Source organism: Montipora capricornis, chromosome 14 (assembly GCF_036669925.1).
Source record: "Montipora capricornis isolate CH-2021 chromosome 14, ASM3666992v2, whole genome shotgun sequence".
NCBI classification, from domain to species: Eukaryota; Metazoa; Cnidaria; class Anthozoa; order Scleractinia; family Acroporidae; genus Montipora; species Montipora capricornis.
The window spans coordinates 1,817,501-1,834,195 of record NC_090896.1 but is presented as its reverse complement, the minus strand read 5'-3'; the positions used below and the strand labels follow the sequence as shown (position 1 = coordinate 1,834,195).

The window sequence follows — 16,695 nt, the reverse complement described above, 5'->3', positions numbered from 1 at the left end:
TGACTCGGGGATATTCAGAAAAATCCGAGAATTCCTGAACAAGACCCAAATTTATGATCATGCTGCCTCTGCTCTACCACTGAGGTATACGCCAGATCGTCTCAGTGGAGCTCAGCAGGGCATTCAACAACGGTCAGGTGACAGAAAGTTATGATTGCCTCGCGAGTCGATCAATGGCTAAAAAAAAATGATTATACAAGCAGAAGTCCTAAGAATAAAAATTATTAGTATTCCTTTCATTACGGCTGTTGCAACATCTCGTTCTGGGTTTGTGGATCTCGACAGAATATTATCCGTTTAAATCCTTGTCGAAAGTTCGTACTGCGAAAAGCATATAAAACAGGATTCAAACGCAAGCTACAAAGGAAGGTGAATTGTATGACGGGCGAAAGGACAGAAGAGTAAATTTCTTCAGTAGCTCCGATAACAACAAGGGTTTTAAAGGTAACGAATGGTCCGTAACCGACTAGAAAGCCTGCAGTTGCTAGCATAAATGTTATTACAAGTTTCTTCTTTTCATATGCTCTGTCTTCTTGTCTGTCTCCGGACGAAGCACAGATTGTGTTGTCAAAGTAGAGTCCTTTGATGAGGGATCCATAACAATAAAGGAAAACCACTGAGGGAATGTAAACGACCATTGCATTCAGTGCAAAAAAGTACACTGTGCTTGATAGAATGCAGAAATGGACAACTTCATTCCATTTCGATTCCATGATCACCATCGGCATGAAAATAAGAACGCTTGAGATCCAAATAATTGCGATAGCTCTTTTCACATTCTCTTGTTTTAAGCGTAAGCCTGTTCTAAATGGCTTTAACAAGGCATGGTACCTTTCAATTGCTAGAACCATTAAGGTGAAGGAGGAAACGGAGACGGTAAAACCCAACGCCGACAGCCTACAATCAAACTTCTTTAAAAAGTGGTGCGTCAACATAACAGGCAATATAGTGGAAAAAATGGCGAGTCCATCACTAACAGCCAAGTTTGCTAAGAGATAGTTTGTGACTGAATGCATTTCTGGTGTTTTGTAAACGATTCTGACAACCAGCACATTTCCAAGACATCCGATTATGAAAAATGGAATGCTGACCATGGAGACAATAAATCCCGTGCTACCATAGTCGGCCATTGTACGCTGGTGCAGCAGGGTAGATTTTTGTATTTTTTAATACGTTAGCTCTCCTCTGGCAAACGTGAGCGTTTGTGGAAAGATCGTTTGGTCTTTTAGCTTTTAAAAGTATTGTTGATTGTCATTTGCTGTCAACGGATGTTTTGGTCTTGCAATTATTTGTTTTAACCCATCATTTTAATGACTTTTCTGTAAAAATGTTCCGTTTATAGTGGAAGTGCACTTTTAATTATCTGAAAGAAGCAATTCAAACTGAACAGAAACACGATTAAGAATCCCAACTGGCAGGAGTTAACCAGTTTTCTATTTACAAAGCGTGGTAGAGTTGAATCTGGGACAAGAGAAAACAAATCTAAACCCAACGCCCTAACTGAACCACGCCGCCTCTGTAGCATATTTAACAATGGTTGGTTAGTGTTTACTGATGATAATTTTAGAAAGGGCGACTCTTTAACTTTAGCCGCCTTGACCTACTGCATGTCGCGTTTGCATGATAGTTCTGCCACCTGTCTCGTACGAACCCAAACAACAGTCCGGGCATCTGTACCAGTCCTCTTAGAGAAGCAGTGAGGAAATAAGAGTTGGGGTCGTTGTTCACGTTTCCCTTAAAAAAGTTACTTTCTTGAACCGATGTCAATTATATCCCGATCTTTGTTCGGTTGCATTTTTAAGAATGCGTTGTGCTGCATTGTCCCCTAAGGTGATTTCTCTTTGTCTCCGTGATCCTCATTTGCCTTGGGCATTGTTCTATTTTTACCCAAGACACCTGGAAGAAACTCCCAATAATTTAGCTTTTTGGCAGCATGTTTTATGCACGAGGAAACAAAATGCGCTTGTAGAACCAAATATGACACTCACTTAAAACGTCGTTTGCTTTTTTTACATATTTTATTTCGTTTTAAAATAAAGCAAGCCTTGACAATTTGTTTAGCGTTACCGATGAACAGCCAACGGAACACTTTCAGCACTTTAAATCGTCTTCAAATTCTTTTACACTCGTGAACTCACTTCTCTCTTTCAAGAATTTGCCCTAATCTAGTTTTATCCTAACGCCAGGAAATAAACTTGAATAAAAAAGGTTCCATCAATTTTTGGCAAAATTTAAATTGTGGCCGAACGTTTATCGTTTGACTCAAACGGAATTCTCCATTTCTCTATTAAGAATTTTGCAGAACGCTCAAATGCAAATTGTAATCATTTGGAAGTTTGATTTTGACGACAGGTTTTTTATTCCAACTATTTAGAATAAATAGCACTTTCAGACATCATGTCACGTTATCGTGGCAATAAAACCGTCCATTAAGAAAGATGTGTTCAGTAAGTTTTTTAATCATGGAATTGGTACGCAACTTTTTAGCAATGAAGGTTATTAAAACGCTTCAACTATTGAACTTTAATTTCTCAGTGCAATTTGGCGATATTGAGGGCCTCCACAGACTAGGGATTTAGTTGTCGACAACTATTTGTGATCGACAACTAAAAAGTTATCGACAACTAAAAAACGTAGTCTGTGGCGCAAGTTGTCGACGACTAAACCCCAAATTATTAGTTGTCGACAACTAAGCAGTTTCCCTTTTCGAGCAAGGCAATCCGAATTTATTTGCTCATATATGCAACGTTCACTGCCTACATACCCACGGTGGTGTTTCTTTTTTGTTATGGATCCCTGATAAAAGGATTGTATTTTTCCGGCACGATATGCCGCGGCTCTGAAAATATTAACGGAGACAATTCTGAAAAAAGGAAACTACTTGTCACTTTTATACTGGCAACAAGTGGATTTCTCATTGGTTACGGACCGATCGCTGTATTAGACGCTGTTTGTCTCGGGATGAAGATAAACCATGAATTCTGGCATATCTTCTGTTTGCTATTTGACATTATTTTATGTCTTAATCCCGTATTATACGCTTTTCGCAGTTCAAATTTTAAAGAAGGATTCAAGCGAGTATTGTTCTCTCGATGTTTACGTTCGTCAGCACAGCAGAATGAGAATCAAAAATTTGGTTTTATCAACGGAGTTGATAATGTAAATTTGCCACCGTACAGAGATTCTAAAAGCTGACGTTTCGAGCGTTAGCCCTTCGTCAGAGCGAATCGAGGGATTATGGGTTACGTGTAGTTTTTATAGTAGAGTAGGAGCTACGCTATTGGTGGTAACATGGCAACGTGAAAAATAGGAATATATTAGTTAAATGAAAAGCGTTCGTTAATACCGTGAGGATTAAGGGTGCCGATTTGAAAGATGAATTTTTGTTCCAGATTCTTGCGGCTTTCCGTCGTACCTAGATGTAGGGAAAGGCCGCAGATAGCCATGTGTTTTTTGGAGTGGTTAGGCAGATTAAAATGGCGAGCGACTGGCTTGGATGCATCCTTGTCATTCTTCTCAACATCGCGAAGGTGTTCGCGGAATCGGTCACCTAGTCGTCTACCTGTCTCACCAATGTATAATTTATTGCATAACGTGCAGGTTATGCAATAAATGACATTTGCGGAGGTACATGTGAAACGATCGGTGATCTTAACAGATCGCTTAGGTCCCGATATCTTGCTAGTGTTAACAATGAAAAGACAAGTTTTGCATCGTGAGCGCGCGCATTTGAAAGTGCCGGGTTGCTCGTTAGTTTTGAGCGCGCTTCTAACTAAAAAGTTGCCTACGTTTTTGTCGCGTTTGAATGAAATAAGTGGAGGTTGCGAAAAGATTCTACCAGTCTCGGGATCATTTTGGAGTAATTTAAAATTACTAAGAATGATGCTTTTGACTGCGTGATTATGAGGATGGAAAGTGAGGGTGAATGGAATTCTGTCATTCTTATCTTTTTGTGACGTTTGTAGTGATGACTGTCGATCAAATTGTTGGGCGCGATGATGGCCCGCTTTGACCACAGAGACAGGATAGCCACGTTTTTCGAAGAACTGGCACATCTCCTCTGATTTGCTGGAAAAATCGGAGTCATCACTACATAGACGTCGAAGTCTAAGAAATTGAGAATAAGGGATGGAGTTCTTGACATGTGATGGATGTGACGATGAATACAACAAATAACTGTGTGAATCAGTAGGTTTGTAGTGCACACTAGTACATAGCACGTTGCCTCTAATAGAAACGTTGATATCTAGAAAAGCCAATGAAGTTTCCGAAATTTCCCAGGTATATTTAAGAGCCGGATGAAAAGAGTTGACGGAGGTTATAAATTGATCGAGTTCTTCTCTGCTGGATGAAATAGCGCCGATGCAGTCGTCGATGTAACGGCCGTAGAGTTCAGGTTTGGGGCCGTTGTACTGACTAAAAAATTGGTGTTCAACATATCCTACAAAAAGATTGGCATAGCTAGGTCCCATTCTTGTGCCCATCGCTACACCATTAATTTGTTTGTAATAGTTGCCGGCGAATGAAAAACAATTAAGCGTTAAAACTAATTCGGCAAGGCGGAGGAGCGTTTCCGAGCTAGGTTCTTTGACAGTGCGTTGATCGAAAAAGTGTTTAAGTGCTTGAAGACCCTCGCTATTAGGAATGACTGTGTATAGAGATGTAATGTCCATGGTGAAAATAAGTTTGTCTTGGCCGGAGAAATTGAAATCGCGGAAAATTTGTAGTGCGTGTGTACTGTCTTTAATGTATGATGGCAAAGATTTGACGATAGGCGTCATAATCCTGTCTAAGTAGCTAGAAATGAGTTCGGTGGGGCAACTACAGGCAGAAACGATAGGGCGACCTGGGTTGTTGGGTTTGTGAATTTTAGGCAAGAAGTAAATGCACGAAGTTCTAGGGGTGTTGATGATGAGATTAGTGGCAGTGTCCGGTAATTCTTGATTAACTATAAGATTTTGAATGGTGTCTTTGACAAGTTTTTGATTGTTGGAAGTGAGATCTTTAGGGATTTTGGCATAAAACGAGGTATCCGAAAGTTGCCGCAAAGCTTCTTTTTGGTAAAGGTCGGACCGCCAAACAACTACCGCGCCGCCTTTGTCGGCCGATTTGACAACTATGTCGTTGCGTTTACTAAGATTTTTAAGCGCCGCCCACTCTTCCGAGGAAAGGTTGGAAAATTTAGTGTTGCGATTGAATTTAAGTTTGTGAATTCAAAATCAAATCAAAATCTTATAGTTAATCAAGAATTACCGGACACTGCCACTAATCTCATCATCAACACCCCTAGAACTTCGTGCATTTACTTCTTGCCTAAAATTCACAAACCCAACAACCCAGGTCGCCCTATCGTTTCTGCCTGTAGTTGCCCCACCGAACTCATTTCTAGCTACTTAGACAGGATTATGACGCCTATCGTCAAATCTTTGCCATCATACATTAAAGACAGTACACACGCACTACAAATTTTCCGCGATTTCAATTTCTCCGGCCAAGACAAACTTATTTTCACCATGGACATTACATCTCTATACACAGTCATTCCTAATAGCGAGGGTCTTCAAGCACTTAAACACTTTTTCGATCAACGCACTGTCAAAGAACCTAGCTCGGAAACGCTCCTCCGCCTTGCCGAATTAGTTTTAACGCTTAATTGTTTTTCATTCGCCGGCAACTATTACAAACAAATTAATGGTGTAGCGATGGGCACAAGAATGGGACCTAGCTATGCCAATCTTTTTGTAGGATATGTTGAACACCAATTTTTTAGTCAGTACAACGGCCCCAAACCTGAACTCTACGGCCGTTACATCGACGACTGCATCGGCGCTATTTCATCCAGCAGAGAAGAACTCGATCAATTTATAACCTCCGTCAACTCTTTTCATCCGGCTCTTAAATATACCTGGGAAATTTCGGAAACTTCATTGGCTTTTCTAGATATCAACGTTTCTATTAGAGGCAACGTGCTATGTACTAGTGTGCACTACAAACCTACTGATTCACACAGTTATTTGTTGTATTCATCGTCACATCCATCACATGTCAAGAACTCCATCCCTTATTCTCAATTTCTTAGACTTCGACGTCTATGTAGTGATGACTCCGATTTTTCCAGCAAATCAGAGGAGATGTGCCAGTTCTTCGAAAAACGTGGCTATCCTGTCTCTGTGGTCAAAGCGGGCCATCATCGCGCCCAACAATTTGATCGACAGTCATCACTACAAACGTCACAAAAAGATAAGAATGACAGAATTCCATTCACCCTCACTTTCCATCCTCATAATCACGCAGTCAAAAGCATCATTCTTAGTAATTTTAAATTACTCCAAAATGATCCCGAGACTGGTAGAATCTTTTCGCAACCTCCACTTATTTCATTCAAACGCGACAAAAACGTAGGCAACTTTTTAGTTAGAAGCGCGCTCAAAACTAACGAGCAACCCGGCACTTTCAAATGCGCGCGCTCACGATGCAAAACTTGTCTTTTCATTGTTAACACTAGCAAGATATCGGGACCTAAGCGATCTGTTAAGATCACCGATCGTTTCACATGTACCTCCGCAAATGTCATTTATTGCATAACCTGCACGTTATGCAATAAATTATACATTGGTGAGACAGGTAGACGACTAGGTGACCGATTCCGCGAACACCTTCGCGATGTTGAGAAGAATGACAAGGATGCATCCAAGCCAGTCGCTCGCCATTTTAATCTGCCTAACCACTCCAAAAAACACATGGCTATCTGCGGCCTTTCCCTACATCTAGGTACGACGGAAAGCCGCAAGAATCTGGAACAAAAATTCATCTTTCAAATCGGCACCCTTAATCCTCACGGTATTAACGAACGCTTTTCATTTAACTAATATATTCCTATTTTTCACGTTGCCATGTTACCACCAATAGCGTAGCTCCTACTCTACTATAAAAACTACACGTAACCCATAATCCCTCGATTCGCTCTGACGAAGGGCTAACGCTCGAAACGTCAGCTTTTAGAATCTCTGTACGGTGGCAAATTTACATTATCAACTCCGTTGATAAAACCAAATTTTTGTATACTACTTCCCCACCGACGCAGCACCACAGTTTCTTTAGAAACTACCCCTTCATTCAGAATGAGAATCAGTTGGCATAATTCAGTCAAAATAGAGGTGTAACCAGGATAGAACATATTTAAAAATTTAAGTGGTGAGAAATGTTCTCTGGTTAAAAGATTGAGACTATCAGTCTTTAGTAAATTTTCAGCTCCGACTATTGCATTTCTAGCTTTTTGATTGGCTAAAAAAACTCCGACTATGAGCCAATAGTCGAAGTTTTACGTCATATGGAAAATAGTGCGCCAAGATGCTCTTTCCGGAGGCTTTGTAAAATTGTGGAAATAAAAATCGGCGGCAAAACCCGGTTTGAGAATTTACTAAAACAATTATTCCATTCGCCCTTGTTGGATATGAAGTGATTATAACCAACTCGCGCTACGCGCTCGTTGGTTATTTTATCACTTCATATCCAACTCGGGCTCATGGAATAATTGTTAAATAGCCTTTAACGAGTGAAAGACTAGTTGGGGCGTAAATGGGAATACATACGAAGAGGGGTGTTAGAGTACAAAAGTAATCCGAAAAGGGTCAGGGGATAAAATCGTTAGTAGTGTCTAATTACTGTAAAATGGAGTATTGCCTAGGCAACAGTTTTGAGTTATTGTCCGCGCCGACCGTTTTGGCAGTGTACCAGGATTCTAGCGTTTCCCGAATACGGTAGTTGCCCTTGTCGATTGCACGTGCATTATCGAAGTCATTGGAATGATTATTTTGCCACGCATGGTTGGCAACGTTTGAACCCTTTGTGTAGTTCTTTTAGTTCCGTTAATGTTCCTTTGTTTCGGGTTTGGAAGCATCTTCCGGTTTCTCCTAGGTAATTCCAAGGACAGTCTACATGCGACTTCATAGACATAGACATAGAGTTGAATTCAAACCTCTGAGATAAAAATAGTCATCACACTCTAGGATTGGACATAATAATAATAATAATAATAATAATAATAATAATAATAATAATAACATCTTTATTTAGACTGATAAAAGACCTATCAGCTAAATCGAAGGATTCACCGGTGATCAGTAGCAATATAATGGTATTAATAGTATCTAACTATAAAAAACTGCGATAAAACATATCTAAACATTCTTAAAAATACTAAAAACCTGTTTAAAACTTTGTTAAAAACGGCGACGTTTTGACGTTAGCTAAACGTCCTTATCAAGTCAAAATTATTTGAAAATTGCAAACTATAAATACGAAAAGACAATGGTTGATAAGGAGCATGTAAAGTGAAAGAAACGAACCCTGACAATTAAACAAAAAGTTTGGCACGTATGGAGGCCGTCGGGTATATTCAAATTACTCTTGAGACTCTCAACGAGGAGCGTTATGTGGATGTTGTAGCAAGTAGGTCCTTGGACTGACCCTCAGTTGTCGGAAAGCGTGGGTAGTCAACCTCTCTTACTCGAATGTTTTGCCAACAGAAGACACGAATTGATAGAATTATAGAAAAGAACGTTAAGAATCTCTCCCTGTCTCGGTCCTCTTCTGTTTGTCATCGATGTCAGCAAGCTGTTAACCATCTTCATGTTCACGTCATCTTCCACAAGTACATGTTCACGCCGATAACACACAGCTTTATTTTGTGTTCAAGCCCGACCCTGAACATGCCGTTAAAGCTGTTGAAGCTATGCAATCGTGTGTTGCTGATATCAGAAAATGGATATTAATAGATCGGCTGAAGCTCAGCGATGACCAAGCGGAACTCATTGTGATAGGGAAGAGGCACCAGCTGTCGAACGTTAACATTGGCTCGCTCTGTGTAGGGGAGAGGACGAAGGACAGAAAGGAAAGAAACTCTTATCTACATAATGTTAGAAGAATCAGGAAATTCTGAGTTTCGATAATACTCAAACTATATAGTTAATGCTTTTGTCACTTCTCGTTTGGACTACTGCAAGTACTCTTTACGGCCTGCACTGAACTGCAGAAACTCCAGCGTATTCAAAACACTGCCGCCAGGCTTTTTGAAAGATCAGTCGTTTCGTTCATATAATTTTAAGATGACTCCACTGGCTACCTATCAAATACCGCATCGAGTTTAAGATGCTATTTCGCGACACGTTAATTTTGCGAATTTCGCAATTAAAAAAAAAAAATCGCGAAATTGCCCACAAGACTGAATCTAGATATAGTCTAAGATCATCTAGTAAATTTTTATTGCAACCACCCAGAACAAAAACTCTCTGCACACCTGGTGATCGTAGCTTTACCGCAGCTGCGAATTTGATGCTTGATTTCGGTTTGGTAGATCTCTGCTTCTTGCTCCATTCCTCGCATATAAAATCCTCCAGGGGGTTAAACGAAGGGTCAACTCGTTTATGCAACCCAGGGCAACTGGTAACTGACTTATGCCCAAGTTGGGGACATCATTATTAGCGGCATGAAATAGTAAATTCTTTAATGGCAAAGACTTGGGACTTGCACTCACGGGAGTATCTTGGCAGTTTGTCTGTCATAATTTAGGGATGAGTCTTCGTCCTTTCTCCTCCTTGACGAACGTGATGACGAATTTGACCCTGTTTAGCTTAGCGAATCTTCAGGTTGTATTAGACTGCTTTGAAGCGGCGATATTACTTGTTCATCCACAGAATGGAACCCTTCTTCGTTATCCATCATTTAGCTGGCCGCAGTTTGCATCCGGCTCGAATAGACCAATATCAAACTTGTGTTAAACGCAACAACATTCTATTTTTCTTTTCGACCACATGGTCCACATCACGATCGTGCGTGATCACGGGAATTTTCATATCTGCAAACAGAATGGACAGCGGCGGGTCCAGTCAGAACGAATAGTAGAACGAAATTTTGAACAAACAGTTACATTGCGTATACTGGACAGTGGCATGACCCTGGCATGAAATCGAGGCGAGTGGTCAGCCACTCCCAGACGGCCGGCGCTCAAACCCTGGAATCCTAACGTCGAACGCAACTAATGAAGCATAATGAAGCTTTTTTTCATAACTTTTTATGTTCTTCCCTCTTGCTCCACGGTCCTCTCGACATGTGAGCCCAGGCTCCTGCTTGACAAATCCCGGGCGACAAATATGGCGGACACTGTTGACGTGACTGTCGACGTGACTTATCTCGGTCCTCCGTGGTTCATTGTGGGACGATTTTGCGTTAAAAGTCAACGGCGGGTGTGTTACACGCACCAATTCTATTAAAATTCGTTCAACAATTTTGCATAAAAAATTGGCTTGTGTAACATCACCTTTACGCCTTTAGGCGTTTTACTAACAACCTCAAGAGAATAGACATGTTCACGTTCGTGAGTGCATCAGAGGTAATCAGGGCAACGTAGCGGGACATTCAAAGGTTTGTATGGAAATTCAAAGCAAAATAAAACTGTACATGACTCTACTTCATAGACTTCTGTAACAAAAAAAATAAGCGGAAGTTCACAATGCGCATGTACCGTAAAGTTGCGAGAGACCTAGGGCCGGTTGCTCGAAGCCTGGTTTTCGCTAACCGTTGGTTAAAAGGTGTCAAAATTCATAGGTTTCCATGGTATTTAACGCTGGTTAGCCCTAACTATGCTTCGAGCAACCCGGGGCTAGATCCTAAGTATATTACAATGATCTTCAATTGAGACCGGTATTGCAGTTTTACAGGTGCAATTTTTCACATATTTAAAACAGCCGTTTATTTGACATATTTCATTGAAAGAGAAAGAATATACTTCCCTAGCTTAATTTTTGTAACTTTCATTTCATAATTCATTACTTTCGATCGTTATCAATTTTATTGCACGATCAGTCAATACATTACAATGTTTATTTGACCAAACCTTCAGCGAGAGGCACTTCCCGCCTTAAAAACTGGAGAAGAATGCGGGAAAAAAATCTTTTCTTTCCTTTCTCTTCATCATAAATTAATTTGTGTGTGTCTGTTTCTTGATTTGAACAAAATCCTATAGGATACTAACATTTTTGTAGATATAGAGGATATTACATGGCCGCGCGGGGATACGAATTTTATGATACTCGCTTCGCTCACTCGTGAGAGATACTTTCAGCACTTTCAGCACGACATTGACATTGATGAAATGTCCAGATTTAAAACAAATTGTTTTATTTATTTTCGAAATGAATAAAGTGGTCACCAACCGCTAATACATGTACACGCATGTTGTGTAACATGAAACAAGATGAAAGTTATGAAAATCAAATCATGATAATGTAAAATTTTGCAATAAAAATCTTAAAGTATAGTAGAGAAGAATTATATTGAAGCGCTAAAGTATCTTACAATGAAGACAAAGCTCGCGTTTCATTCGCTAATCGTGTTCGTTACCATGACGACACCTATATTCTCACATGTGAAAGGTAAAAATGATATGTTCACTGCGCGCGGTGAAGATAATGATTTTTTAGTAAAAGGAGAAATCCTGGTATTTCATCAGTTTCTATATAATAAATGACATTGTTTTCTTCATAAGCCGATAGAAAGATACCATTAAAAAGTGAAATTATGCTACTACGAACCTTTCTATAGATATGAAGAGATCTACTTTTTTCAGTTCAATGGTGACTCGGGGATATTCAGAAAAATACGAGTATTCTTGAACAAGACCCAAATTTATGATGATGCTGCCTCTGCTCTACCACTGAGGTATACGGCAGACCGTCTTAGTGGAGCTGAGCAGGGCATTCAACAACGGTCAGGTGACAGAAAGTTATGATTGCCTCGCGAGTCGATCAATGGCTAAAAAAAAAGATTATACAAGCAGAAGTCCTAAGAATAAAAATTATTAGTATTCCTTTCATTACGGCTGTTGCAACATCTCGTTCTGGGTTTGTGGATCTCGACAGAATATTATCCGTTTAAATCCTTGTCGAAAGTTCGTACTGCGAAAAGCATATAAAACAGGATTCAAACACAAGCTACAAAGGAAGGTGAATTGTATGACGGGCGAAAGGACAGAAGAGTAAATTTCTTGAGTAGCTCCTATAACAACAAGGGTGTAAAAGGTAACGAATGGTCCGTAACCTACTAGAAAGCCTGCAGTTGCTAGCATAAATGTTATTACAAGTTTCTTCTTTTCAGATGCTCTGTCTTCTTGTCTGTCTCCGGACGAAGCACAGATTGTGTTGTCAAAGTAGAGTCCTTTGATGAGGGATCCATAACAATAAAGGAAAACCACTGAGGGAATGTAAACGATCATTGCTTGGCTTGCAAAAATGTACACTTTGCTTAGAATGCAGACATAGACAACTTCATTCCATTTCGATTCCATGATCGCATACGGCATGCAAATAAGAACGCTCGAGATCCAAATAATTGCGATAGCTCTTTTCACATTCTCTTGTTTTAAGCGTAAGCCTGTTCTAAATGGCTTTAACAAGGCATGGTACCTTTCAATTGCTAGAACCATTAAGGTGAAGGAGGAAACGGGGACAGTAAAACCCAACGCCGTCAGCCTACAATCAAACTTCTTTAAAAAATCCTGCGTCAACATAAAAGGCCATATGAAAAAAATGGTGAGTCCATCACTAACAGCCAAGTTTGCTAAGAGATAGTTTGCGACTGAATGCATTTCTGGTGTTTTGTAAACGATTCTGACAACCAGCACATTTCCAAGAAATCCGATTATGAAAAATGGAATGCTGACCATGGAGAGAACAAATACCGCGCTATCATAGTCGGCCATCGTACGCTGGTGCAGCAGGGTAGATTTTTGTATTTTTTAATACGTTAGCTCTCCTCTGGCAAACGTGAGCATTTGTGGAAAGATCGTTTGGTCTTTTAGCTTTTAAAAGTATTGTTGATTGTCATTTGCTGTCAACGGATGTCTTGCTGTTGCAATTATTTGTTTTAACCCCACCTTTTAATGATTTTTCAATAGTAGTAATTTGTTTATAGTGGAAGTGCACTTTAAATTATCTGAAAGAAGCAATTCAAACTTAACAGAAACATGATTATAAGAATCCCAACTGGCAGGAGTTAACCAGTTTTCTATTTACAAAGCGTGGTAGAGTTGAATCTGGGACAAGAGAAAACAAATCCAAACCATGCAAACCTAACGCCCTAACTAAACCACGCCGCCTCTGTAGCATATTTAACAATGGTTGGTTAGTGTTTACTGATGATAATTTTGGAAAGGGCGACACTTTAACTTTAGCCGCCTTGACCTACTGCATGTCGCGTTTGCATGATAATTCTGCCACCTGTCTCGTACGAACCCAAACAACAGTCCGGTCATCTGTACCAGTCCTCTTAGAGAAGCATTGAGGAAATAAGGTTTGGGGTCGTTCTTCACGTTTCCCTTAAAAAGTTACTTTCTTGAACCGATGTTAATTATATTCCGATCTTTGTTCGGTTGCATTTTTAAGAATGCGTTGTGCTGCATTGTCCCCTAAGGTGATTTCTCTTTGTCTCCGTGATCCTCATTTGCCTTGGGAATTGTTCTATTTTTACCCAAGACACCTGGGAGAAACTCCCAATAATTTGGCTTTTTGGCAGCATGTTTTATGCACGAGAAAACAACATGCGCCTGTCAAACCAAATATGACACTCACTTAAAACGTCCTTTGCTTTTTTTACATATTTTATTTCGTTTTAAAATAAAGCAAGCCTTGACAATTTGTTTAGCGTTATCGATGAACAGCCAACGGAACACTTCTCTCTTTCAAGAATTTGCCCTAATCTAGTTTTATCCAAACGCCAGGAAATAAACTTGAATAAAAAAGGTTCCATCAATTTTTGGCAAAATTTAAATTGTCACCGAACGTTTATCGTTTGACTCAAACGGAATTCTCCATTTCTCTATTGAGAATTTTTCAGAACGCTCAAATGCAAATTGTAATCATTTGGAAGTTGGATTTTGACGACAGGTTTTTTATTCCAACTATTTAGAGTAAATAGCACTTTCAGACATTATGTCAGGTTATCGTGGCAATAAAACCGTCCATTAAGAAAGATGTGTTCAGTAAGTTTTTTAATCATGGAATTGGTACGCAACTTTTTAGCAATGAAGGTTATTAAAACGCTTCAACTATTGAACTTTAATTTCTCAGTGCAATTTGGCGATATTGAATCTATTTATTTTCTCACTGCCCCAAACCGCCAAACAAAGGCTGGTTTTAACACCGTTGTACTTATGTTACGCAGTTACAGGGTTGTATTTTAAAAAGTTACGGGTGATAGCATTTGTTCAGGTTCTTTACCTGAGTTACTATCTAACGAATAAAAATTGATTTTTTTTGTCAAATAATAACCTCTAAATCGTCGTAAGTGTTAGAAAAATGTCAAATGAAAAAGTTAAAATTAGTAAAAAGTTCATTACATTCATTTATTATCCTGCTGACTCGTGACATTTTCTAGCTTTCATTTTCCTGGTATTATGGCTTCTATTATTCAGGCTAATTATGGCGCAAGTTTGCCGGCCTGCAGTTCACAATAACACGCTTAAAATAGCTTTCTATTCATTGTTCTTTACTTTTCTTCTCCCGATGGCACAATGAACTGAAGACAGTTTAATTCGAATGTACGGAATACGCGTTCCTTTTTACATGATTTCGGTTAGAAAAAATTGTGCGCAGCCAACCGCGCGACTGCAAGGTGGGCAAAGCGGTATATTTCTTTAACGACTTTCAATTCGTATGGACACTAAACTTTGAAAGAAATTTATAAATTAAAGCCTGACTGGGCGATATATAATATGCGTAAATTAATGCATTCAAGGTCGGCTAATAGGCTTGGCTCAAGTGACAGATAGATTATCAATAATGACTTAGTTTGGCAGCTCGCAAAAACTATGGTAAGTATTTCAGCCTTTTTCATAATTTGTTTCCCTGAATGAATGAGCGCGTTTGAAGATAATCTTAAATTGTCCTACATCCTGTCATTCTTTCCTTTTTTTTTCTTTGCAAATTTGTGCGACAATTCTTCTTTGATGGAACTTTCCAATTGTGTTCGAAACGCAACATCTCCAAGGTGAAAGAATTGTTGGAAATTTTGACAACTGTGTTTTTAGACCAGCAGGTGAAATCGTGGATGATAAGAGTGGTTGATCATAACCAACCGTTTTATTTTCTCAAAGTGCAGATATTAGATAAACCGCTTGCCGCCAAGTTCGCTAAGAGTAATTTGTTGTCGTATGCATTTCTCGAGTCTTGTGAACGATTCGAATCATTAATATATTGCCAATGAAGCCAAAAATGTAAAATGGAATGCACGCAGTCATGACGAAGTGAAAGTTATTGGAATTAACGATACTTGCCTCCCTTTAAATGGTTTGTTTGAGTGCAACAATTGGCCGATGGTTTGTTTGAGTGCAACAATTGGCCGACAAGTAACAATCCGGGGGGGGGGGGGGGGTGGTTCTCGATGTATCCCTGGTTGGGGAGATGCGGCGCGGCCCCTCATACCCTGACCCTGTTTAAGACAAATATCGCTGATTTTCCTACCCATTTTAAGACAGAATTCCGATTTTTGATACCCTGTTTAAGACATTTTACCCAGTTTAAGACAAAAATTGATAAATCGATACCCTGATTAAGACAAAAAATGATAAATTCGATACCCTGTTCAAGACAAAAATCGCGAAAAAACTACCCGGGCTGGCCGCACGTCCCCATTAAGCCCTTACAAGGGAGTACCGCCCCCACCCCCCCCCACCCGGGTAACAATCGATTCCAGAATAACTCATCTCGAATAACATTAAGAGATGCTCATCTGGCAGTCAGTGTAAAATACAGACTCAGCAGACTGCAGACAAGGGGTAAAATTTAACTGTTGAAAAAGCCCAAACCCTTTAGAAGTGCTAACCTTAGGCCAAATTAGGCGTAATTTCCCGGCCACCGCCATCTTGACTAATTGGTGATGGCGGCGCCCGGTAAATTTGAAAGCCAAAACAAGCGTTTTGAAATTCATTTTTTTCGAATGTAAACGCTTTCACTTGAAAAAGTTTGAACAATTTTAATTGTAAACACTATGTTCTGTGGTTTTAAAGTTATTTTGTTGTTTTACTGATGGAGCTTCCCTATGACCATTAGCACTTCTAAAGCCACTTCTTTGGGCTTTTTCAACAGTTGCATTATAACCTTAGTTTACATTTTATCCCTGTCTCTCTTTCCTTTTTTTTCTTTGCAAATTTGTGCGACAATTCTTCTTTGATGGAACTTTCCAATTGTGTTCGAAACGCAACATCTCCAAGGTGAAAGAATTGTTGGAAATTTTGACAACTGTGTTTTTAGACCAGCAGGTGAAATCGTGGATGATAAGAGTGGTTGATCATAACCAACCGTTTTATTTTCTCAAAGTGCAGATATTAGATAAACCGCTTGCCGCCAAGTTCGCTAAGAGTAATTTGTTGTCGTATGCATTTCTCGAGTCTTGTGAACGATTCGAATCATTAATATATTGCCAATGAAGCCAAAAATGTAAAATGAAATGCACGCAATCATGACAAAGTGAAAGTTATTGGAATCAACCATACTTGCCTCCCTTTAACTGGTTTGTTTGAGTGCAACAATTGGCCGACAAGTAACAATTGATAACAGACTCAGCAGACTGCAGACAAGGGGTAAAATTTAACTGTTGAAAAAGCCCAAACCCTTTAGAAGTGCTAACCTTAGGCCAAATTAG

The 16,695-nt window shown here is 39.6% G+C and overlaps 2 protein-coding genes across 2 annotated transcripts; both read right to left on the bottom strand.

Moving 5' to 3' along the window:
• Nucleotides 1-239: 239 nt before the first annotated feature.
• Nucleotides 240-1,130, bottom strand: LOC138033434 (neuropeptide FF receptor 1-like). Its single transcript, XM_068881176.1, has one exon. It carries the CDS (start codon nucleotides 1,128-1,130, stop codon nucleotides 240-242), a length of 891 nt encoding a protein of 296 aa, XP_068737277.1.
• Nucleotides 1,131-11,872: 10,742 nt separating this feature from the next.
• LOC138033433 (neuropeptide FF receptor 2-like) lies at nucleotides 11,873-12,757 on the bottom strand. The gene has a single exon (XM_068881175.1). It carries the CDS (start codon nucleotides 12,755-12,757, stop codon nucleotides 11,873-11,875), a length of 885 nt encoding a protein of 294 aa, XP_068737276.1.
• Between the last annotated feature and the right edge of the window lie 3,938 nt (nucleotides 12,758-16,695).